The sequence below is a fragment of the Apodemus sylvaticus genome, chromosome 10 (assembly GCF_947179515.1).
Source record: "Apodemus sylvaticus chromosome 10, mApoSyl1.1, whole genome shotgun sequence".
NCBI classification, from domain to species: domain Eukaryota; kingdom Metazoa; phylum Chordata; class Mammalia; order Rodentia; family Muridae; genus Apodemus; species Apodemus sylvaticus.
This window is the reverse complement of record NC_067481.1, coordinates 97,914,783-97,940,473: the sequence shown is the minus strand read 5'-3', so window position 1 is coordinate 97,940,473 and position 25,691 is coordinate 97,914,783. Positions and strand designations below refer to the sequence as shown.

The 25,691-nt window shown below is 42.6% G+C and overlaps 1 protein-coding gene across 1 annotated transcript; it reads right to left on the bottom strand.

Annotated features, from left to right (window-relative positions):
• Positions 1-18,744: 18,744 nt before the first annotated feature.
• On the bottom strand, positions 18,745-25,080 carry LOC127694149 (olfactory receptor 1361-like). Its single transcript, XM_052195582.1, has 2 exons — positions 25,073-25,080; positions 18,745-19,690 (listed from the first exon to the last, which is right to left on the bottom strand). Exons 1-2 carry the CDS (start codon positions 25,078-25,080, stop codon positions 18,745-18,747), a joined length of 954 nt encoding a protein of 317 aa, XP_052051542.1.
• Positions 25,081-25,691: the final 611 nt, after the last annotated feature.

Genomic DNA, 25,691 nt, shown 5'->3' with positions numbered 1-25,691 from the left:
CACAACATCATCAGAGAAATGGTTTGTTAGTTCTATTTTTAACTCAGGTGATAGTCAATTGATTTAGAGCTTCTAAATCACCTCCCTTCCTCTGGAAGAAGTTCCAAAGAGGTTTCTAAAATAACTTGATCTCTGAATAATCAAATGTTTATGTCCTTACTGCTGTAACCTTACCTGGAGGGAGGTTGGTGCTATCCAGTGCTGTTCAGCTTGACCTAACTGCAGAAACTGTGATGTCTGGAAACACTGGCAAGTGAGGAGCAGGTGTTTGGTTTCTTGGTCTTCTGAGCAGGAAAGATGTTCAGAACAATCACAGAACACTCATTTACATGAGTCTCTTTGACCAAAAGGACCAGAATCCCTCAGAGCCTCATTAGAGATAAGAAGAGAGAAACTCCCATCTATATCTTTGGCCCTTTTAGACCAAAGGCCTATGAAAGAGGATATTATCAATGTTTATGTACAATGGTTTGTTCAAAATGTACAATCTTCAGAAATGAGTCCATCTTGATAGACACATATCCCAGATGGCATTATATACCCATCAATTCTCTATCAACTTTATGACCTGAGCCTGTATCTACTGGTGTGGAAAAGAATTTTTGCATTCTTTTATGTGCAATGTAATCTTGTATTCTGTCATCTTTGGAAGTGATCAGTGATGTCATCTCATCTTCAATTTGAGCCAGCAATAATAAGAGAATGTACTGAGCTGGACCAAGAACGTGAAGATTTGAATAAAGGGGTCAGCACCTAAGGGTAACTGTGTTGTTTGAAAGCATCCCAATTTTTCATTTTGACCAAACTCAGAAGCCAGATGTTGTTATCATACCTACTAGCTCAGAGAAGCAGAGAAACCACACAGCTGACTTTCGTCCTCAAATGATGTCCCAGAAAATTAAGACCTTCTTCTTCTTCTTCTTCTTCTTCTTCTTCTTCTTCTTCTTCTTCTTCTTCTTCTTCTTCTTCTTCTTCTTCTTCTTCTTCTTCTTCTTCCTTCTCCTTCTTCCTTCTTCCTTCTCCTTCTCCTTCTCCTTCTCCTTCTCCTTCTCCTTCTCCTTCTCCTTCTCCTCCTCCTCCTCCTCCTTCTCCTTCTCCTTCTCCTTCTCCTTCTCCTCCTCCTCCTCCTCCTCCTCCTCCTCCTCCTCCTCCTTCTCCTCCTGCTCCTCCTTCTACCTCTCCTCCTCCTGCTTCTCCTTCTACCTCTCCTCCTCCTGCTCCTCCTTCTACTTCTCCTCCTCCTCCTTCTCCTCCTCCTCCTGCTCCTCCTAACTCTCCTCCTCCTCTTCCTTCTCCTCCTCCTCCAGCTCCTCCTTCTACCTCTCCTCCTCCTTGTCCTCCTTTTCCTCCACCTCCTCCATTTTCATCTTCTTCATCTACTTTTTCTTCTCCTCCTCCTCCTTCTTCTTGTACTCCTCCTCCTTTTCTCCTCCTCCCTTTTCATCTTCTTCTCCTCCCCTTCCTACTCCTTCTCATCTTCCTCCTTCTCATCTTGCTCACCCTTCTCCTTCTCTACAATGTCTTTAAAACCTCTAAAACTGAATCTCTTCTTTTTACTTCCTGTGCATATTTCTATCTTCATCCTAACTTCTTCCCACTCACTATGATTTTTCCTGTTTTCACTCCCTGTCAATTGGGTGCTTTCTCTGCCTCTTTACATATTGTTGACCTTATATCATCTTATTTACACTAAACAGAAAAGTCTTGCAACAAAAGTGCGTACTAGGGCTGAACCACACCACAATCAGAAACAGGTGTTTCCAGTTCACAATCTCTGGGATCACCGTGTGATCAAATATCTTCCAAGTAACTTGTCCCTTCTTTATGACGTATTTTTTAGCTCACTTGGTTTACTGATTTCTTGGAATACAAACCCTATCCCAAAATGTTTCAGTATTGTAGGGCTGGAAAGACTTGTTCCTAACACACACACACACACACACACACACACACACACACACACCTCCAGAGCTTGTGGAAGTATCATGAGGTTGAGTCTGTTTATATCACTGTGGTCATGGACCACAGTAACTTTATCCCCTTCTTCTTCCTCCATTCTTATCTGAAAAGCAGAGACTAAAGAAGCAGGAAGCAAACAGAATTGATGGTACACAGCTGTAATTCCTAGAGAGTCAAAACAGAAGTGTTATAATTTGGAGACTTGCCTAAGATTCATAGTAGGGGAAAGAAAGGAGAAATAGTCAGGGGAGAGACAGGAGGAGGAGGAAGAAAAAGAAGAGGAATTATGTGAAGAAAACCCCTCCTTATTTTCCATTTCTCAATTTGAGAAGTTTTCTGATGACTTTCTATTCTGAGGCATATTTGCTTGACTCATAGTTTTATATCACAGAAACAAATTGTCTAGTTTATAGCAGGAATGACCCATGTTTGTGTATATGTGAACATGTGTATGTGTGTATGTGTGTTTGAATGTGAGTGTGTTGTGTATTTGTTTGTGCATGTGTTTATGTGTGTGTGTGTGCATGTATACATGTAAGTTCATATGTACGTACAGGTGTAAGTTTATAAGTATGTGTATAACTGTTTAATGTGTGAATATGGGGGTTTAATATGCATATGGAGGCCCAAACTTGGTGTCAGGTGTCCTAGGTACTGTTTGACTGATGTGAAGAAACACCATGGCCAAAGTAACTCTTAAAAAATCAAGCACTTATTTGAGAACTTTTTTGCAGTCTTAGAGGGTTAGTCCATGATCATCAAATTGGAAAGCAGACAGGCTTGGTTCTGGAACAGTAACTGAGAGCTTTACATTCTAATCTACAGACTGTAAGCTGAAAGAGAGAGAAAGAGAGACACAGAGACACAGAAATACAGAGACAGACAAGAGACGGAGACACAGAGACAGAGACAGAGACAGTGACACAAAGAGAGAAAGAGATAGAAAGAGACAAACACAGAGAGCCACTGGGCCTGGTGAAGACTTTTGAAACCTCAAAGCCCACACCCAGTAACATACCTCCAACAAGGCCGTACCTATTAATCCTTTCCTAAACTACCAACCAATTAGGAACTACAGATTCAAGTATATAAGTCCATGCAAGCCATTCTCCTTCAAAGCACACTAGGTATATTCCTCAATTGCTCTCCACCTTATATTTTTAGGCTAGGTCTCCTGCTGAACTGAGAAATCACCATTATGACTAGTCTAACTAGATAGATTGCCCTAGAGGTCATCTGTCAAAGACTCCCCATGGTTAGGATAACCTACCATGCTAGCCTGGCTTTTACATTGGATCAAGAATCTGAACTTTGATATCCAAGTGGCACAGGAATGTAACTAACCTCCCTCCAGCACAGAGAGGACAGTCAGCACAGGTCAGAGGATCGCATTCAGAGCTCTCTGGTGGAAGCCTTACGGTTTCTGTCTCCAAATTGGGACTATCCTCTGCCACATTGTATCATAACTGAGTGGCGCATGGAGGTAGCTAACCACTCAAGAGTGCAGACAGGACAGTCAGCACAGGTGGGACCACCCCTGAAGCTCAGAGGAAGCAGCCAGAAACCCTGAGGACACAAGAGCCTAAGAGCAGCCTGGGACAGGAGTCTTCTGATTTCCACCCACACACAGAACTGATCGTGGCCACAGAGCTACATACCCCCAAAACAACCACAAGAGAGTGGGTCTCCCAGGAGTACCTACATACTTGTGTACACAGATAAAACCAGTCTCCAAAGAGCACAGATACAGAGGCTTGCATAACAGGCAAGCCACATTCAGAGACAGCAACACCAGTTAACACCAGAGGTAACCAGATGGCAAAGGCAAAAGCAAAAACATTACCAACAGAAACCAAGGCAACAGGGCACCACCTGAACCAAGCTCTCCCACAACAGCAAGTCCTGGATACCCCGACACACCAGAAAAGCAAGATCTGGATTTTAAAATAACATCTCATGATTCTGATAAAGGATTTCAAGATGGACATAAATAACTCCCTTCAAGAAATACAGGAGAACATGAGTCAACAGGTAGAAGCCCTTAAAAGGGAAACACAAAAATCTCTTAAATATAGGAGAACATGGGTCAACAGGTAAAAATAACAGGAAAATAGAAACAAACAAGTGAAGGAACTGAACAAAGCCACCTAGGATCTAAAAATCGGTAGTAGAAACAAAAATAGAAATCACAAAGGGAGACAACTTTGGAGACAGAAAACCTTGGAAAGAAATCAGGAGCCATAGATGCAAACATCAAAAACAGAATACAACGGATAGAAGAAAGAATCTCAGGTGCTGAAGATACCATAGAAAGCATCAACTCAACAGTCAAAGAAAATACAAAACGCAAAACACCTGTAACCCAAATAATCCAGGAAATCCAGGATACAATGAGAAGACAAAACTTAAGGATTACAGGTAGAGAAGAGAGCAAAGATTTCCAACTTAATGGGCAAGTAAATACCTTTAAAAAATTATAGAAGAAAACTTCCAAAAGATGCCGATGACCATAAAGGAAGCCTACAGAACTCCAAACAGACAAGAACAGAACAAAAATACCTCCCATCGCATAATAATCAAAACACCAAATGTACTAAACAAAGAAAGAATACTAAAGGCAGTAAGAGAAAAAGGCCAAGTAACATATAAAGGAAGACCTATCAGAATTACACCATACTTCTCACCAGAGACTGTGAAAGCTAGAATATCCTGGGCAGATCTCATGCAGACTCTAAGAGAACACAAGTGCCAGCCAAAACTACTATACCCTGCAAAACTCTCACCATAGATGGAGAAACCAACATATTCCATGACAAAACCAAGCTTACCCAATATCTTTCCACAACCCCAGCCCTACAAAGGATAATAGGTGGAAAACACCAATACAAGGAGGGAAACTACACCCTGGAAAAATCAAGATAGTAACCTTCTTTCATCAAACCCAAAAGAAGATAAGCACTCAAACATAAAAATAACATCAAAAATAATAAGAAGTAATAATCACTATTCCTTAATATCTCTTAATATCAATGGACTCAATTCCCCAATAAAAAGGCATAGACTAACAGACTGGATATGTAAACAGGACCCTACATTTTGCTGCTTACAGGAAACACACCTCAGTGTCAAAGACAAACACTATCTCAAAGTAAAAGGCTGGAAAACAATTCTCCAAGCAAATGGTTTCAGGAAACAAGCCAGAGCAGCCATTCAAATATCAGAAGTCAAACTATCATTATTTGCAGATGACATGATAGTCTACCTAAGTGACCCAGAAAACTCCACTAGAGAACTCCTACAGCTGATAAACAACTTCAGCAAAGTGGCAGGTTATAAAATCAACTCAAGCAAATCAGTGGCCTTCCTATACTCAAAGGATAAGCAGGCTGAGAAAGAAATTAGGGAAATGACCCCCTTCACAATACCCACTAATTGTATAAAGTATCTTTGGGTGACTCTTACCAAACATGTGAAAGATCTGTATGACAAGAACTTCAAGACTCTGAAGAAGGATATGGAAGAAGACCTCAAAAAATGGGAAAACCTCCCATGCTCATGGATCGGTAGAGTCAATATAGTTAAAATGGCCATTTTGCCAAAAGCAATCTACAGATTCAATGCAATACCCATCAAAATCCCAACTCAATTCTTCACAGAGTTAGAAAGAGCAATTCTCAAATTCATCTGGAATAACAAAAAACCCAGGATAGCTAAAACTATTCTCAGCAACAAAAGAAATTCTGGGGGAATCAGTATCCCTGACCTCAAGCAATACTACAGAGCAATAGTGTTAAAAACTGCATGGTATTGGTACAGTGACAGGCAGGAGGATCAATGGAACAGGATTGAAGATCCAGAAATGAACCCACACACCTATGGCCACTTGATCCTCGACAAAGAGGCTGAAAACATCCAATGGAAAAAAGATAGCCTTTTCAACAAATGGTGCTGGTTCAACTGGAGGTCAGCATGCAGAAGAATGCGAATTGATCCATCCTTGTCTCCTTGTACTAAGCTCAAATCCAAATGGATCAAGGACCTCCACATAAAGCCAGACACCCTGAAGCTAATAGAAAAGAAACCGGGGAAGACCCTTGAGGACCTCGGTACAGGGAGAAAGTTTCTGAACAGAACACCAATAGCGTATGCTCTAAGATCAAGAATTGACAAATGGGACCTCATAAAATTACAAAGTTTCTGTAAGGCAAAGGACACTATCAAGAGGACAAATTGGCAACCAACAAATTGGGAAAAGATCTTCACCAATCCTACATCAGATAGAGGGCTAATATCCAATATATATAAAGAACTCAAGAAGTTAGACTCCAGAAAACCAAACAACCCTATTAAAAAATGGGATACAGAGTTAAACAAAGAATTCTCAACTGAAGAACTTCGGATGGCAGAGAAGCATCTTAAAAAATGCTCAACTTCATTAGTCATTAGGGAAATGCAAATCAAAACAACCCTGAGATTTCACCTTACACCAGTCAGAATGGCTAAGATTAAAAATTCAGGAGACAGCAGGTGTTGGAGAGGATGTGGAGAAAGAGGAACACTCCTTCACTGCTGGTGGGGTTGCAAATTGGTACAACCACTCTGGAAATCAGTCTGGCGGTTCCTCCGAAAACTGGACACCTCACTTCCAGAAGATCCTGCTATACCACTCCTGGGCATATACCCAGAGGATTCCCCACCATGTAATAAGGATACATGCTCTACTATGTTCATAGCAGCCCTATTTATAATTGCCAGATGCTGGAAAGAACCCAGGTATCCCTCAACAGAAGAGTGGATGCAAAAAATATGGTATATCTACACAATGGAGTACTATTCAGCCATTAGAAACAATGAATTCATGAAATTCTTAGGCAAATGGATGGAGCTAGAGAACATCATACTAAGTGAGGTAATCCAGAATCAAAAGGTGACTCATGGTATGCACTCACTAATAAGTGGATATTAACCTAGAAAACTGGAATACCCAAAACATAATCCATACATCAAATGAGGTACAAGAAGAAAGGAGGAGTGGCCCCCTGTTCTGGAAAGACTCAGTGAAGCAGTATTCAGCAAAACCAGAACGGGGAAGTGGGAAGGGGTGGGTGGGCGGACAGGGGGAGAGAAGGGGCTTATGGGACTTTCGGGGAGTGGGGGGCTAGAAAAGGGGAAATCATTTGAAATGTAATTAAAAATATATCGAATAAAATAAATAAATAAATAAATTTTTTAAAAGGGGGGGAAAAAAAGAATTCTCACCTGAAGAACTTCGGATGGCAGAGAAGCATCTTAAAAAATGCTCAACTTCATTAATCATTAGGGAAATGCAAATCAAAACAACCCTGAGATTTCACCTTATACCAGTCAGAATGGCTAAGATTAAAAATTCAGGAGACAGCAGGTGTTGGAGAGGATGTGGAGAAAGAGGAACACTCCTCCACTGCTGGTGGGGTTGCAAATTGGTACAACCACTCTGGAAATCAGTCTGGTGGTTCCTCAGAAAACTGGGCACCTCACTTCCAGAAGATCCTGCTATACCACTCCTGGGCATATACCCAGAGGATTCCCCACCATGTAATAAGGATACATGCTCTACTATGTTCATAGCAGCCCTATTTATAATTGCCAGATGCTGAAAAGAACCCAGGTATCCCTCAACAGAAGAGTGGATGCAAAAAATGTGGTATATCTACACAATGGAGTACTATTCAGCCATTAGAAACAATGAATTCATGAAATTCTTAGGCAAATGGATGGAGCTAGAGAACATCATACTAAGTGAGGTAACCCTGACTCAAAAGGTGAATCATGGTATGCACTCACTAATAAGTGGATATTAACCTAGAAAACTGGAATACCCAAAACATAATCCACACATCAAATGAGGTACAAGAAGAAATGAAGAGTGGTCCCCTGTTCTGGAAAGACTCAGTGAAGCAGTATTCGGCAAAACCAGAATGGGGAAGTGGGAAGGGGTAGGTGGGAGGACAGGGGGAGAGAAGGGGGCTTGCGGGACTTTCGGAGAGTAGGGGGCTAGAAAGGGGGAAATCATTTGAAATGTAAATAAAAAATATATCGAATAAAAATAAATAAAAAAAGAAAGCAAAAAAGGCAAAAAAAAGAAAAAAGAAAAAAGAAAAAAATCAAAGACTTTTTAGAACTTAATGAAAATGAAGGCACAACATATGGGACTTCATAAAACTACAAAGTTTCTGTAAGGCAAAGGACATTGTCAAAAGGACAAAACGGCAACCAGCAAATTGGGGAAAGATCTTTACCAACACTACATCCAACAGAGGGCTTATATCCAAGATATACAAAGAACTCAAGACGGTAGACTCCAGAGAGCCAAATACCCCCCTTAAAAATGGGGTACAGAGCTAAACAAAGAATTTTCACCTGAGGAATATAGAATGACTGAGAAGCACCTAAAGAAATGTTCAACATCCTTAGTCATCAGGGGGATGCAAATCAAAACAACCCTGAGATTTCCCCTCACAGCAGTCAGAATGGCTAAGATCAAAAAGTCAGGAGAAAACAGATGCTGGTGAGAATGTGGAGAAAGAGGATCACTCCTCCACTGCTGGTGGGGTTGCAAGCTGGTACTACCACTCTAGAAGTCAGTCTGGCAGTTCCTCAGAAAACTGGGAATGATACTTCCAGAGGACTGCACTATACCACACCTGGGCATATACCCAGAGAATTCCCCAGCATGTAATAAGGATACATGCTCCACTATGTTCATAGCAGCCTTATTTATAATAGCCAGAGGCTGGAAAGAACCCAGATGTCCCTCAACAAAGGAATGGATATATAAAATGTGGTATATATACACAATGAAATACTATTCAGCCATTAGAAACAATGAATTCATTAAATTCTTAGACAAATGGATGGAACTGGAGAGCATCATCCTAAGTGAGGTAACCCAGTCTCAAAAGAACACTCATGGTATGCACTCACTGATAAACAGATATTAGCCTAGGTTCTTGGAATACCAAGGACACAATTCACATATCAAATGATGCCCAAGAAGAAGGAAGGAGTGGCCCCTGGTCCTGGAAAGGCTCAGTGCAGCAGTGTAGGGGAATACCAGGACAGGGAAATGGGAAGGGGTGGATTGAGGAACAGGGGGAGGGAAGAGGGCTTATGGGACTGTAAATAAAGAATATAGCAAATTTAAAAAGAGAATTTAATGAAAATGCAGGCACAACATACCCAAATTTATGGGACACAATGAAAGCAGTGCTAAGAGGAAAATGAATAGCCCTGAGTGTCTTCAAAAAGAAACTTGAGAGAGCATACACTAGCAACTTAACTGCACACCTGAAAGCCCTGGAACAAAAAGAAGCTAATTCACCCAGGAGGAATAAAAGACAGGAAATCATCAAACTCAAGGCTGAAATCAATCAAGTAGAAAGAAAGAGAACCATACAAAGAAACAACAAAACCAGGAGCTGGTTCTTTGAGAAAATCAACCAGATAGATAAACACTTAGCCAGACTAACCAAAGGGCACAAAGACAGTATCCAAATTAACAAAAACAGAAATGAAATGGGAGATATAACAACAGAAACTGAGGAAATTCAAAATATCAACAGATCCTACTACAAAAGCCTATACTCAACACAACTGGAAAATCTGGAGGAAATGGACAATTTCCTAGACAGATACCAAATGCCAAAATTAAATCAGGATCAAATAGATCATCTAAACCGTCCCATAACCCCTAAAGAAATAAACGGGTCATAGAAAGTCTTCCAAGCAAAAAAGGCACAGGGCCAGATGGTTTCAGTGCAGAATTCTATAAGACCTTCAAAGAAGACCTAACACCAATACTCTTCAAATTATTCCACAAAATAGAAACAGAAGGAACACTACCCAACTCATTCTACAAAGCCACAATTATGCTGATACCAAAACCACACAAAGATCCAACAAAGAAGGAGAACTACAGGACAATTTCCCTTTTGAATATTGATGCAAAAATACTTAATAAAATTCTTGCCAACCAAATCCAAGAACACATCAAAATGATCATTCACCATGATCAAGTAGGCTTCATCCCAGGGATGCAGGGATGGTTCAACATATGGAAATCCATCAATGCAATCCACTACATAAACAAACTCAAAGGAAAAAACCACACGGTCATGTCATTAGATGCTGAGAAAGGTTTTGACAAAATTCAGCATCCTTTCATGCTAAAATTCTTGGAAAGAACAAGAATTCAAGGCCCATACCTAAACATAGTTAAAGCAATATACAGCAAACCGGTAGCCAACGTCAAACTAAATGGAGAGAAAATTGAAGCAATCCCACTAAAATCAGGGAGTAGACAAGGCTGCCCTCTCTCTCCATATCTTTTCAATATAGTACTTGAAGTTCTAGCTAGAGCAATTAGACAACATAAGGAGGTCAAAGGGATACAAATTGGAAAGGAAGAAGTCAAACTATCACTATTCACAGATGATATGATAGTATACTGAAGTGACCCAAAAAACTCCACCAGAGAACTCCTACAGCTGATAAACAACTTCAGCAAAGTGGCTGGTTATAAAATCTACTTGAGCAAATGAGTAGCCTTCCTATACTCAAAGGATAAACAGGCTGAGAAAGAAATTAGGGAAATGACACCCTTCACAATAGCCACAAACAATATAAAGTATCTTGGTGTGACTCTAACCAAACAAATGAAAGATCTGTATGGCAAGAACTTCAGGTCTCTGAGGAAGGAAGTCGAAGAAGACCTCAGAAAATGGAAAAATTTTCCATGCTCATGGATTGGCAGGATTAATATAGTAAAAATGGCCATCTTGCCAAAAGCAATCTACATATTCAACACACTCCCCATCAAAATCCCAACTTAGTTCTTCATAGAGTTAGAAAGAGCAATACTCAAATTCATCTGGAATAACAAAAAACCCAGGATAGCTAAAACTATTCTCAACAGTAAAAGGGCTTCTTGGGGAATCAATATCCCGGACCTCAAGCAGAACTACAGAGCAATAGTGTTAAAAACTGCATGGTATTGGTACAGTGATAGGCAGGTAGATCAATGGAATAGGATTGAAGACTCAGAATGAACCCACACACCTATGGTCACGTGATCTTTGACAAAGGAGCTAAAAACATTCAATGCAATAAAGATAGCCTTTTCAACAAATGGTGCTGGCTCAACTAGAGTTCAGCATACAGAAGAATGCGAAGTGATCCATCCTTGTCTCCTTGTGCTAAGCTCAACTCCAAGTGGATCAAGGACCTCCACAGAAAACCAGACACACTGAAACTAATAGAAGAGAAACTGGGGAAGAACTTGAGGACATGGGCACAGGGAAAAAGTTCCTGTACAGAACACCAATAGCTTATGCTCTAAGATCAAGAATTGACAAATGGAACCTCATAAAATTACAAAGTTTCTGTAAGGCAAAGAACACTGCCAAAAGAACAAAACTGCAGCCAACAAATTGGGAAAAGATCTTCACCAACCACACATCCAACAGAGGACTAATATCCAGTATATACAAAGAACTCAAGAAGGTAGACTCCAGAGAGCCAAATAACCCTATTAAAAATGGGGTACAGAGCTAAACAAAGAATTTTCACCTGAAGAATTTCGAATAGCTGAGAAGCACCTTAAGAAATGTTCAACATCATTAATCATTAGGGAAATGCAAATCAAAACAACCCTGAGATTTCACTTCACACTGTCAGAATGGCTAAGATTAAAAACTCAGGAGACAGCAGGTGTTGGCAAGGATGTGGAGAAAGAGGAACACTGCTCCACTGCTGGTGGGATTGCAAGCTGGTACAACCACTCTGGAAATCAGTCTGGCGGTTCCTCAGAAAACTGGGCATGACACTTCCTGAGGACCCTGTTATACCACTTCTGGGCATATATATATATATACCCAGAGGATTCCCTGGCATGCAATAAGGACACATGCTCCACTATGCTCATAGCAGCCTTATTTATAATAGCCAGAAACTGGAAAGAACCCAGATGTCCCTCAATGGAGGAATGGATACAGAAAATGTGGTATATTTACACAGTGGAATGCTACTCAGCAATTAAAAACAATGAATTCATGAAATTCTTAGGCAAATGGTTGGAACTGGGAAATATCATCCTAAGTGAAGTAACCCAATCACAAAAGAATACACATGGAATGCAGTCATTGATAAGTGGATATTAGCCCAGAAGCTCTGAATACCCAAGACACAATTAACATATCAAATGATTCCAAAAAAGAAAGAAGGAGAGGGCCCTGGTCCTGGAAAGGCTAGATGCAGTAATGTAGGGGAATACCAGGACAGAGAAATGGGAGGGGTGATTGGGGAATGGGCAGAGGGAAAGGGCTTATGGGACTTATGTGGAGGGGGGAACCAGGAAAAGGGAAATCATTTGGAATGTAAACAAAGAATATAGAAAATAATAAAAAAATATATATCTAATTAAAAAATCTGAACTTTGTCCTCATAATTGCATGGTAAATGTTTATACACTAAGCCTTCTACACAGTTCTGACAGAAATGGGTTTTAATAAATGAATCTTGATTTAGCAGTGGGGAAATGACTGATGAACAAATTGTACTAACAATTCCCTGAAGTACAAATTTCTCATTTCTTTGTAGACTCAGTTGTATCGTGCGATGATTTTCTGGAAGCTATCTTGTGAGAGAATGTTTTCCTGAATCAGACACTTGAGAGGATGTTTTGCTGAGGCAGACACTTGAGAGGACCTGGGATGTTCTGAAAGACTGTAAGTAGAACCCAGCAGACAGTGATATTGCATTGCATTGCTTCATTGTTTTACCTCACAACGTTTCACTGGTCTTCATTGATAACATTCTTGGATTGGTTCACCTTGCAATGTGTTGCTGGTCCTCACAGATCTTCATTTGTTGTGACTTTGTACAGAGAAATATATCAAAGAATTTCTTTTGGTATTCCAGCTGCTTCTTGCTGCTTCTGTGGACTCCTGCCAATTCAGCAGAGATGCAAGGTTCTTTTGGATCTAGCCTCTGCTATTAATTTGTGTTTGGTGTTTGCCCATTGGATTGGAGTGACACTACTGGCACAGTGTTCAGGATTGGTGTTTGAGACTGGGAAATTACTGCACAGTGAAAGAGGAAAGCAAACTAGACTAGAAAGCAAAGTGCCACCCCTGCCTGCTCTACCCACTTTCACTGCCAGGTACCTGAGCACAGAGTGAGACACTTGTCCAGGAAGAGCAGGAGGTGCTATAGGGACACCAGGTTAGTGCTAAGCCAAGTACACCACCAGAGGATTCACTTGGGATTACACGGGTACCTTCTGCCTTTGTGCAGCATATGCCTGCTAATGATGGTGATCATGCATATAATAAGTTGACATGGCATGGCATCCAATAGAAATGCTAGATCTAAGGTATCTTAAAGAGTCTATAGTATTGTATGCTTGCATTCTCTGTGCATTGAAGAAATGATAAGTAACTGGGTTACACAACCTAGAGTTATTCCCCAAGATTGGAAGGGATGGGTGTCAGGTGTGTTAGAAGTTGGTCAAAATCTACAATGTTTGTTGTGGCGGCACAATGCCACAAAAAATAGATGAATGGATTATAGCAAGGAGGATATATGTTACTAAGGACCAACTGCTTGGTGAAAGGTGCTATGCTGACCTACAGGAACAAACTCAATCTGATGATGTTGTAATAGAACAATGTCACATTGAGGCATTAAGAGTTTGGGGAATGATTGAGGAGGGAGGGAACCTACCTCATTAACTAAGATAATACAGGGTCCTACAGAAGTGTTTACTGATTTCTTACAGACACTGGATTCAGCTGTAAATAGAGCCATATCCGACCCTGAAACCAGACAATCATTGATAGAAATCTTGGCATTTGAAAATGCAAATACTGAATGTAAGAGAGCAATCAGACCATTGAAAACATGAGGAACCCCAATAGTCAAATGTATGAGAAAATCAACTGGTATTACCTTTCAGAAACATTATTCCAAAATCCCAGGAAAAGCCATAGCTAGAAGTCTCAGTAATTGAAATGCCCAATGCTTTCATTGTGGTGAATGTGGCCCTTTCCCAAGAATTTGTAAGGCTGGAAGATTCAAAGCACAGAAGAGCATCAAAACCTCATCTCAAAACAACATAGAATGAGCATTATTGTTTTTTTTCCAAAATACAAATTACAGAGTAGCCTAGCCACAGTGACTATAAAAAGCAAGAACTTCTGCAGTTCAGCGCTGGCACAGGATCTTAATCCCAACATTCAGGAGATAGAGGCAGACAGATCTCTGAGTTTGAGGCAAGCCTGATCTACAGAGTGAGTTTAAGGATAGCCAGAGCTACACACACACACACACACACACACACACACACACACCAAGCAAACAAACAAACAAAGCAATAACTTCTATCCTCTTTTATTCATTGGCCTGTGTGTCAACTGAGAGTCACCAGAACTTGGCATAAGCAACCGTGTCTCATTCCGATGCTTTGTGCTCTCCCTAGGTCTCAGCATGCAGGGTCTGCCTAGGGGCTGACTGTACAGTAGAGAGTCTGCAGGCAGAACGGATCACCTCCACAGCACATCTTCTTCTTTTCGCTCATGTGGCCAAAGTCAACAAGGTCCACGTGCCCTCAGGAAGGGCAGTGATTGGCCAGAACCCACAACAGAAGTGTAAGCATTGTTTTACAGGGGAGTGAACAGTAGAAATCTGCATGTCATTACAAAATGTTTACTACAAAAATTAATAACAGCAGTGCATAGCAGAATTTTTCCCTAATTAATTGATTGGATAATAAAAATGACAAGAAGCCAATCACTGGGCAAGGAGGTGGGCCTTCTGGGTCCAAGAGAGGAAGAGGAATGCAGGAGAAAGGAACACGCCCTTTTGGATGGAGAGGTAGGAGCAAAGCCGACAAGATGTAGGCCGGGGACTGTTGGGTCTGGTGGCAGAATCCACCAGGATCAGCCACTGAAACATAGAATAGTTGATGAATTTAGGATGATAGGTTCCATGCCCAGCAACTGTGTTATCTGTTGACTCTAAACTAAGATTATCTGGTGTTTTCCATTCCATAGTGACTCAGGTGGGCAAGAGGGAAAGAACTTAGCTGATGCAGAACTTTGCCAGGCTTTGGGATGGGAAGATTGGGAAAGGACTGAGCTGCAGGGGGGAGGCAGTGAGCTGAGTGCAGGTTGGCGAGAGCACACCCGCAGCTGCCCTCAGTGACCAAGAGAGCCAAATGAGCTACCTCGAAGCTCTGGAGAGGCAGAGCCAGTGTTGGTGGGAGAGGCTTTGGCTAGGGGAAGCATGCATTCTCCATCTCAGTCTATGTACCAGACTGGGAGCAAACTGAGACCATGGGCCAGTGCTTAGATGCCAATAAAATGGATTGTTTTTTAATTAATACATACAACAGCAGTGAATGTGAGAAAATACACACCTCACTTGCATTGACTATATTTTGCAAGTGCTTTGAAACAGGATCTCATGTAGCAGAAATATCCTCAACCTTTTGGTGTAGCTCGACTGGCACAAACTCTTGATCCTTCTGTATTTGCCTTCTGAGTGCTACAAAAAAAAATGTGGATGGCACACATTGTTTTAGGGCAAACACAAAAGTCTCATGGTATGGCTTGTGCCTACAATATTAGCAACCAAGATGATTACTAATTGAAAATAGCCTGAAAGCGTGGCAAAATCAACATGAGAAAGAGGCAGAAAGAGAAAGCAATATTTTCAGAAGATAACTATGAAAGTGGGCTGGAATGTAAGTCATGAGTGGAGTGCCTAGCACACCCCAGGCAGTTGGTTCACCCAGGTTCTAAAAACAATGACAGTGTAGTAGGCACAGCACAACCTAGAGGTTGAGCAACACCAGGATTTCAGCCAGTCAACCAGGCTTAGCTGTTCGTACAGGTGTCAGATCTCATTACAATTAAAATGTCAGGTGTGGGCTGAAGGACCTGCTCAGTGGCCAGAGCACTTCCTACTCTTACAATTGTGGGTTCAGTTCCCAGGACCCACAGGGTAGTTCACAACTGCAAATAACTCTAGTTTCAGGCTTCCCTGAGCACAAGGTGCAGGGTGTACATACATGCATCCAAGCATAACACTTGCATAATTAAAATAAATGAATTCCCAAACATTTTATTAAACATAAATAATAAAAATGTTAGATGAAAATGTAAGTAGACATAAAAGATATTCCACACTCAGAATTATATTAGGAAAGTAAAAGCAAGTTCAAATCTGGGACCAGATTGCAAAATTTAAGTGTGTTGTGGGAAATGTTAAAAAAGAACCATTAAGTTCCTGTGCTCCATCCAGCTACTCCACCAACTCTCCGGTGGGGCTGGAGCTCCTGAGTTCCCTTTGCTCTATGCCAGCCCCACACACGGAACGTTGACCCCATGGTCAGCCACCGCAACACCCAGCAACCCAGAAGAAACAAAATTCTAGAAGCTTGTAATTAACAAGTCAGATATATGTGTCAATAAGTTCTCAATTCACAAGATGCCAATACAGTAATTTCAGAGCCAATTGATAATGATGCAAGCTTCCCGCCTAGATCCTCCATCTTGGCTTCTCCTCCTCCCTCCTCTGAGGCACTCTCTGTCCCTGCAACTTCACTCCGCCTCCCTTTTCCCTGTCTAATCACAGGCCTCCTGCTGCGCAGATGTTTTAATGTAATTGGACAGGGAAAATCCTGCCACATAAGTGATGCTTTTTTCTTTTGCCTCTCCTTCAAATGTTCCAAGATGGAACATATTATATACATCGACACATCTCACACAAACATCCTCCTCCTCAAAGAAGCATGCTTTCAAGAAGTTTTAAGTGTGTCACAAAATCATACTTGACATACAGTAAAAACAGACACAAGTAACAGTGTGCTAAAGAAGGAGGAGTTTGAAAAGGGACACAAGGGTCAGGAGACTTGGATATGGAACTTTAGAAATGTTTCTTCTTTCCTCTTGATAAGTGTCTTCATTTTCATTAACAACAACAAAAGAAGGCCTCTTTCAGTCACCATTCTCGGGAGCTGTGCAGAGGGCAGGAGAAGGCTCTCCGAGGCAGAGTGTGTGCCTAGGGCCCAGGGCTCGCCTTGCTGTCCCCAGCATGAAAGCACTCGTGCTCTCTCATCCCTTTGCCTTCGCTGGTGCTGGTTCTCTTCTTCTCACTGCACTTGGCTGCTGCCTTTGTGTAAGCACATGGAGAGCAGCGACTGTGAGACTGCTCATCAGCTGAAGGACATCTCATGGTGAGAACAAAATAAAAACTCCAAGACAGGCTTTACGGGAAGCGATGCCACAGGGCTTGGATCACGAGAGCATAGCTGGTCTGAAGAGACCTGGAAGTGCGTCTGAGGAGCTGGAACATTGAGTGTTGGTATCTCTGCCTTATGCACCACATACCTCAGCTATGCACAGCCCTAAGGTGACACACCAATCAGGATGCACCTGAAGGGTCCCAGGCTATACGGCTCCTCATCTCTGTGGGCCTGAAGCCATGTCGCCTCTGGAGCTTCTGAAATGTTGTCACTGAAGGGAGTTGTCACCTCTGTGAAGATCATAACGGAGGGCATGCAAAGGAGGCTGAGGCAAATCCTCTCCCTGCACACTGCTCATCAGAAACACCTCAGAGGCTTTCTCAACCTCCATGTTGCCCCTCCCTCTAGAGCCCCTGACTGATGTGTTCAGTGTGGAGATTGTACACTGTATTAGATCCTTAGGTGATCTCAATATGCAAATACACATGTAACACCTATCTCCAAAACAGACTTCCTAATAGGGGCATCTCTCAGGAGCAGGCAAGTTGTCTCAGGTGATAAAGGCACTTGCCACAAGGACTGACCATATGAGTTGAGTTCTTGGAACCCAAACAGTTGAGAAATCACTGACTCCTGCAAGTTGTCCTATGGCCTCCACCTGACATGCCATGACATGCACGTACACACACACACACACACACACACACACAAATACATTGGAAATAACAAAATAAATCTTGTTAATTGTATGTATTTGAGACAATACCTCAGTATGTAGCCTTAGCTGGCCTCAGGCTCTCTATGTAGTCCAAGCTGGTCTCACACCCACAGACGTCCACCTGTCTCTGTGTGTGCCACCATGTTTAGCTCAAAAATAATTCTTCCTTAAATGGCAGATGGTTCAGTCTGTAATCAACTTCCCTTCTAAGCATGAGAGACTGATTCAATCCTATGAACCAACGTACAAGGCAGGACTCAGTGCTTTTGTAATCCCAGGGTTGGGGGGATAAGAACCAGAGGATCCTAGAGTGCACTGGCCATCCAGTCTAGCCCGAATGATGAGCCTATGGTCCCCTGAGAGGTGTAGTCTCAAAAAAAGGGTGTATGGCTCCTGAGACATGGCACCCAAGGTTGACCTCTGTCCTATATTCACACATTCACACGCATACCAAATATATGAGCATTCAGCAGGAGAGACAGACTGACATACAAAATGTAAGGACTTGACCTACACACAAAATGATTTTAAAGTCAGTATGAATGTCTGCAGAATACAGTAGACGGTTGAACTATTTGTAGATATGTGCTAAGTTCTATCCCTAGAACCCCCAAAAAACAAGGTGAATCCCCATCATTTGGTAAAAATACCCAGGCACTTGGTGAATGAGAGTCTGCTAAGAAACAAGAACCAGATTGTACTGTGACGGAGCCTAACCCAGTCCAGTAGCTGAATTGTCCTCAACTCTGAAATGTGCTAAGGAACAAGGTCAGTCCAAATATTCTCACTGGGCAGAAAAAGTCCTTCTGTGGACCACTTTTAGTAGGGCCCCTTTCAAGGCCCTGTTCCTCAGGCTATAGATAAAAGGGTTCAGCATGGGAGTCACCACTGTGTACAGCACAGTGGCTGCTGTGTCTTTCTCAGATGAGTGGGCAGATGAGGGGTTGAAATACACAGCGATGATGGTGCCATAGAAGAGGCAGACCACAGCCAGGTGTGAGCCACAGGTGGAGAAGGCTTTCCATTGTCCCCTAGGGGATGAGACCCTCAGGACTGCACAGGTGATGTGCATGTAGGAGATCAGGATGCAGACAAATGGGGTGACCATAAGCGCAGCTCCCTCTGTATTAATCATTAGCTCATTGAGATGTGTGTCTGAGCAGGAGAGTTTCAGAAGGGGAGTCACATCACAGAAGAAGTGGGGGATGATGTTGTCCCCACAGAAGGAGAGACGAGCCATGAGAAGAGTGTGTAAGAGGACATTCAGATTGGCAGTGACCCATGATCCAGCCACCATCAGGACACAGAGCTTATGGGTCATCTTTGTTGTGTAGTGTAAAGGGTGGCATATGGCCACATATCTGTCATAAGCCATCATGGCCAGTAGGAAATTATCCATGTCCACAAACATGAAAAGGAAATACATCTGTGTGAGACACCCAGAGAAGGAAATGGTCTGACTCCCGAGTATGTGGTTGGCCAGCACCTTGGGGACAGTGGTGGAGGAGAAGCAGACATCCACAAAGGACAGGTTGCTGAGGAAGAAGTACATGGGGGTGTGCAGGCGGGAGTCTGTGCTGATGGCCAGGATGATGAGCAGGTTTCCCAGGACAGTGGCCAGGTACATGATGAGGAAGAGCAGGAAGAGGAGCTGCTGCTGCTGAGGCTGCCTGGAGAGTCCCAGGAGGAGGAACTCGGAGACACTCGACTGGTTGATGCTGCTCATGGGCCTATGACCAGGCAGATGATTAAATCCTGTACTTGGGGATACTGGTGAATACTTGATGATTAAAATAACAGAGAAATAGGTCAGAGGAGCTAATGCAAGCGTGAGCATTCTGCCCAGTGCAGTGGCTTCACTTCCTTATTAGTGCAGTCTAATGGCTTGTTCACGTGTTGTATGCCCCATCTCAGGAAAACACGGGGCAATTCCTGTTGTTTGGTCAGTCATGAGTGCTTTTTGTTCTTTGAGACAGGGACTCCTGTATTATCCAGGGTGACCTAGAATTCTCCTGACTTTGCCTCCCACGTTCATTGGGAAATGACCACAATGCCTGACCATCTAATGATTTTATAAGAGTGGTTTTTAAGAATTTCAGACTTAAGAAATGGAGGACAGTTCAGTGGAAGGGTGCAGTGGTCCATGCCTGGAATCCCAGTGTGCAGAAGGCAGACGTGCAGGGTCAGAGTTCAAGGTCATCAGCTCAGAGCCAGTCTGAGAGCAGCCTAAGCCACATCCAGTTGCTTATAAATGCCTATCAGTGGATTAATGACAAATAAATTATGGTATGTATTTATACACAGGAGTGTTTTGTTTAAATATATGAACAAAATTAGATAATTTGAGGGAAAATAGACAGTAAAATTTTAACATAGTAAGTGACATATGCTAGCCTCAGGGAAAAAAACACATTTCCTTTCATTTGTCTGTTTGTTTGTAGACAGGGTTTCTTTCTATAGTTCAGGCTGTCCTGGAATGGGCTCTATAGAGCTAGACTCACCTTGAACTCTCAAGAGCTCCACTTGCCTCTGCCTGCCAAGTGCTGAGATTAGCCCAGAAGCTCTGAATACCCAGGACACAACTCACATATCAAATCATTCCCAAGAAGAAGGAAGGAGAGGACCCTGGTCCTGGAAAGGCTTGATGCAGCATTGTAGGGGATTGCCAGGACAGAGAAGTGGGAGGGGGTCGATTGGGGTACAGGCAGAGGGAAGAGGACTTATGGGATTTATGGGGAGGGGGGAACCGGGAAAGGAAAAATCATTTGAAATGTAAACAAAGAATATAGAAAATAATAATAAAAAAAAAGTGTGCATAGCCACCACAACCCAGCTACATTTCTCTTCAAATGGAGAAATTGGGGTTTAAAAACGAAAACATAAATAAATAAATAAATAAATAAGGCCAGATGTGGTGATGAACACCTTTAATCTGAGTACTCCAGAGACAGAGGCAAGTAAATTTTTGTGAGCTCAAAGCTAAACTGGTCCACATAGAATCTAGTACAGCCAGAGTTGTAGAGAGACACCCAATCTTTTTTTTAAATGAATTAACTGTATTACTTTTTAATAATCAAAGCATAAAATAATTAATAATTTTTTAAAAACATTTAAAGTAGGATGGGTCCTACTTCAGGGGACAGGCAGGGCAGAAGGGATGCAGAGAAAAATAAAATGATTTGCTTGTGGTCAAGGTACATTTTCTACATGTGCAAAAATGGCATCATGAAACGATTATTCTGCACAAGTAATTTATATTAACAATAAAAATAAAACCACAAAAAATATGCAGAGTGATCACCTTAGATGCCCAGTATTATGAACGCTCAGCAACACTACTATGCCACTTTAGAGGAAATATGAGCTCTCCATCCTCTGTACTCTGAACCAATAGCATTTTACTGAACTGTTTGTTCTGCCTCATCCAAATTGGCCTCACGCAAAACCACTTCCAGGATAATAATGACAGTGTGTTCTGCTCTAGACTCCTGGCTACAGAGCTCATCTACGAGTACTAAGCTGGGACTTCTTGGCCGAGCACACTGAGCTGTACTTACAGAATTAAACGAGAGGATGATGAGAAGGTATGGACCAAATCTGGGCAAACCTGGTCTACCCACCGTCAGATCCCAGAATCTGACAAGACCAAGGCTGTTTACAGTGGCCTCAGGACTGTTTCCAGGGCTCCACTTAAAATGAAGGGGCACCCCTAGAAGGCTTCACCTCCAATATGCAGTTAGTTACTGGTAAAGTCCTACTGACCTGCGTTTAGAGCAGATGACTGTTCCCGATGTCACCAGAAGAGTTGGGAGGGGATTTGCCTTTGGTGATGTCACTGTATGTGGGATCTCAGCCCTTAGAACCAGAAGGACATCTGGGAGAGTCACAGGGCAAGCTCTTCAGAGGGCTTCCATGGCCACTAGGGCCATCGTCCCTGAGAGCCTCGTTAGACACGAGCAGAGTACAATTTGTCCTTTCTCCTTCTTGGGCTCTTGGGTTCCACGACTGGTAATAACAACCTGACACCTGAGTTATGCAGTTTCTGTCTTAGAATGTAGAACATTGAAAATGGTGGATATTAAGAGTAGCTACAGGCAAGACTCTTATGTTACAGAAAAACTCAGAATCCAATATTTCTCCTCTACTCACCTAGTCCAAGTTAATGTCATTGTTGAGAAATATGACACTATTTAAGAATCAAGAGATTGACCTTCTAGAGCTGGTAAGATGACTCAGTTTAAGGCCCGGGCCACCAAGTATGAAGACTTAAGCTGTTGCCCAAAACTCCAGCAAGTTTTCTCTGACATCTACTGTGCACTATGGCCTATTTTGTACACAGGTGCACACGCGCATATGCGCACACACATGGGGGGGGTAGTTTTAATGAGAATGGCCCCTATAGTCTCATTGAATACTTGAGCCCTAGTTGGTGAACTGTTTTGGGAAATAGGAGGTGTGGCCTTGTTGCAGAAAGTGTGTCACAGGGAAGGGGTAGAAGGAGGAGAGGTTGGAAAGAGTTAGGGGTGTGGGAAGAGGGATGTCAGTGAAGGAGCCTGGGGGTTGGGGGATAGGGTTAGGGTTAGGGTTAGGTCTCTTTTAAGGTTCTATTTATGTTTCTTACCTGTCCTGAACTCTGGGCTCTGTATGCACAATAAAGATTTTAATCAATCTCCAGAATACTGTGTAGTCCCTGACTTACCTGGGACACAAAGGTTGATCTATTAACTGACCCTATCATCTGGAGAAGCCCATACCTCTAAAAGCATGTCCTCTAAATGTTTCTTTGTCCCTGTGGATATAGTTTCATGCTCAGCGGGGAAAGCCTCAGCCCAGCCTGAAAAGATATCTATGAACACAAGTAAGTATATCTGAATTTTTTTGGTTTTACCTCAGTGAAGTCAATTTCCCAGAAGGCTCTGGGTCTTCTTCTACAGAGTCTGTAGCCAGAATTCTTTTCATTGGCCACTGTGTTAGTGAGCTGCCAGGCCTTGTAGTCTTTAACAATTTTAGTGACTTTGGAGTTGGCATCTCTTATCTTTTTTTTTTTTTTTTTTTTTTTTTGGTTTTTTGGATTTGGTTTTTTTCGAGACAGGGTTTCTCTGTATAGCCCTGGCTGTCCTGGAACTCACTCTGTAGACCAGGCTGGCCTCGAACTCAGAAATCCGCCTGCCTCTGCCTCCCAGAGTGCTGGGATTACAGGCGTGCGCCACCACCGCCCGGCGGCATCTCTTATCTTAACATGTGCATTTCTGACAAAGTCTTGCCTCCTTTGGATACCCATGTAGGAGGAAGGATGAATCTTTTTCAGCATGTGAATACCCAACCCCTCAGGAAAACTAATTTTCCATCTGTAGTTTTCTATCATCCACAGAGGCATTGGACTGGGGCAATGGATGATGGCCAACTTTTTGGGCCCTTTTAATGTTTGTGGGAGGATGGGAGTCTTTTTTTTGTTTTTGATAGTCTTCTTCAGCTGTCAAGAGGCCCCTCTCTCTGTAAATGGTCTTATGGACATGGACTGTGGTGAACATATGTCGACTGTCTCTATGTTCAGCCTCTTGCCCATTTCTAGCCTTAGGGCATTTTAAGGCTATTAATATTGACCTTCTGTGTTGATGTTCTTCATGTCAGGAATTCAGCCAATATAGTATCACCGCTGCCCCTGTGTACCTATATGTCTTTCTTGGTTGTTGTCATCAGTGAATCACGTTACCTCAGAATCCATGAAGGGGTTATCCTGAAGATCTGGTCTGGTCCCATGGATGTGAGTCAAAATGTCTGAGCAGTCTTGCAGTGGCCTGTCGAGGTCTGGGTCAGGCAGCAGGGTAGCTAGGCTCAGGGGAGGTGGGACATTAAGGGTCATGCTAGGGAGATTTAAGAGGAGAGACTAGTAAAAAGTCACTCTGGCATTGGTGATGGTTAGGTGTTGGCCCAGCGACAGGTGTCAGCATCCTTAACCGTGAGGGTCATGGCTGTGATGATGTACAAACAGGGGGGCCAACGCGGGCAAATGGGTCTAATTTCTTTCACAGGTAGGCCACTGGCCTGCACCAGGGCCCCAGAGTCCCCTCCATCATCTCAGATCTCTTGTCTATGAATAGATGGGAGGGCTTGGTCACTTCTGGCAACCCCAAAGCTTGTGTCGAAATTCCTTTCTGGCCTTGGAGAGAGCTACCTCTGACCTTTCTCTAATATGTATTCCCCAGATCTAGGAAGGTCACCTGTGGTTAGCGGAGTACAAACTTCTTAGTGAAGACTCAATAGTCCAAATTCCCTAGGGAATTCCCTAGGCCTCCAAGAGGTTCTGGGTCCCCTATAGGCATTTTTGTTTGGCCTCTGCTGCCACTAGGAGGTCATTTATAAACTATTGAGCTCTATTAACTATTAAGATGATGACGGGTTCCCCCTCTATTCTTAGGGTTTTTCAAGCAGGGAAGGTCTCTATCTTTGGAACCCCTCTGTCTCCTTCTTGGAAGCCATCTATTTAGGCATTGCCAGACTGGTAGTCTGCTGCTTCTCTCTTTCTTTTTTCATCAGTTATTTTATATTCACATTTCTTTTTTTTTTTTTTTTTTTTTTTTTTTTTTTGGTTTTTTTGGATTTGGTTTTTTTGAGACAGGGTTTCTCTGTGTAGCCCTGGTTGTCCTGGAACTCACTCTATAGACCAGGCTGGCCTCGAACTCAGAAATATGCCTGCCTCTGCCTCCCAGAGTGCTGGGATTACACGCATGCGCCACTACCACCCGGCTTATATTTACATTTCAAATTTTATCTCCCTCCCCAATTTTCCCTCCACAAGCCCCTTATCCCCTCCTCCCTCTCCCTGCCTCTATGAGGGTGCTCCCCCGCCTTCCCACTCACTCCTGCCTCAGTGGCCTAGCATTTCCATATCCTAGGTCATCAAGCTTCCACTGAACCAAGAGGTTCCCCTCCCAGTGATGCCAGATAAAGCAATCCTCTGCTACATATCCAGCTGGAGCCATGGGTACCCCCTGTGAACTCTTTGTTTGATGGTTTAGTCCCTAGGAGCCTTGGGGTGTCTGGTTGATTGATGTTGTTGTTTTTTCTATGAGGTTGCAAATCCCTTCAGCTCCTACAACCCTTGCCCTAACTTCCCCATTGGGGTCACCTTGCTCAGTCCAGTGTTTGGCTCTGTACATCCACATCTGTATTGGTCAGGGTCTGGCAGATCCTCTCAGACTCCTCTGGAGCCTAACTTCTTGAGCTCTTTGTATATATTGAATATTAGCCCTCTATCAGATAGAGGGTTGATAAAGATCTATTCTCAATCTGTTGGGTGCAGTTGACAGTGCCCTTTCCCTTCCTTGCAATTTTATGAGGTCCTATTTGTCTATTCTTGACCTTAGAGCATAAGCCATTGGTATTCTGTTCAGAAACTTTTTCCCTGTGCCCATATGTTTGAGGCTTTTCCCCACTTTCTCTTCTATTAGATGCAGTGTATCTGGTTCTATGTGGAGTCCTTGATCAACTTGGACTTGAGGTTTTTGTACAGGGAGATAAGAATGGATCAATTTGCATTCTTCTACATGTGAACCACTAGTTGAATCAGCACCATTTATTGAAAATAATATCTTTTTTCACTAGATGGTTTTAGCTATACTTTGTCAAAGATCCAGTGACCATAGTGTGTGGATTCATTTCTGGGTCTTCAATTCAATTCTGTTGATCTACCTGCCTGTCTCTGTACCAATAAATACCATGAACTTTTTG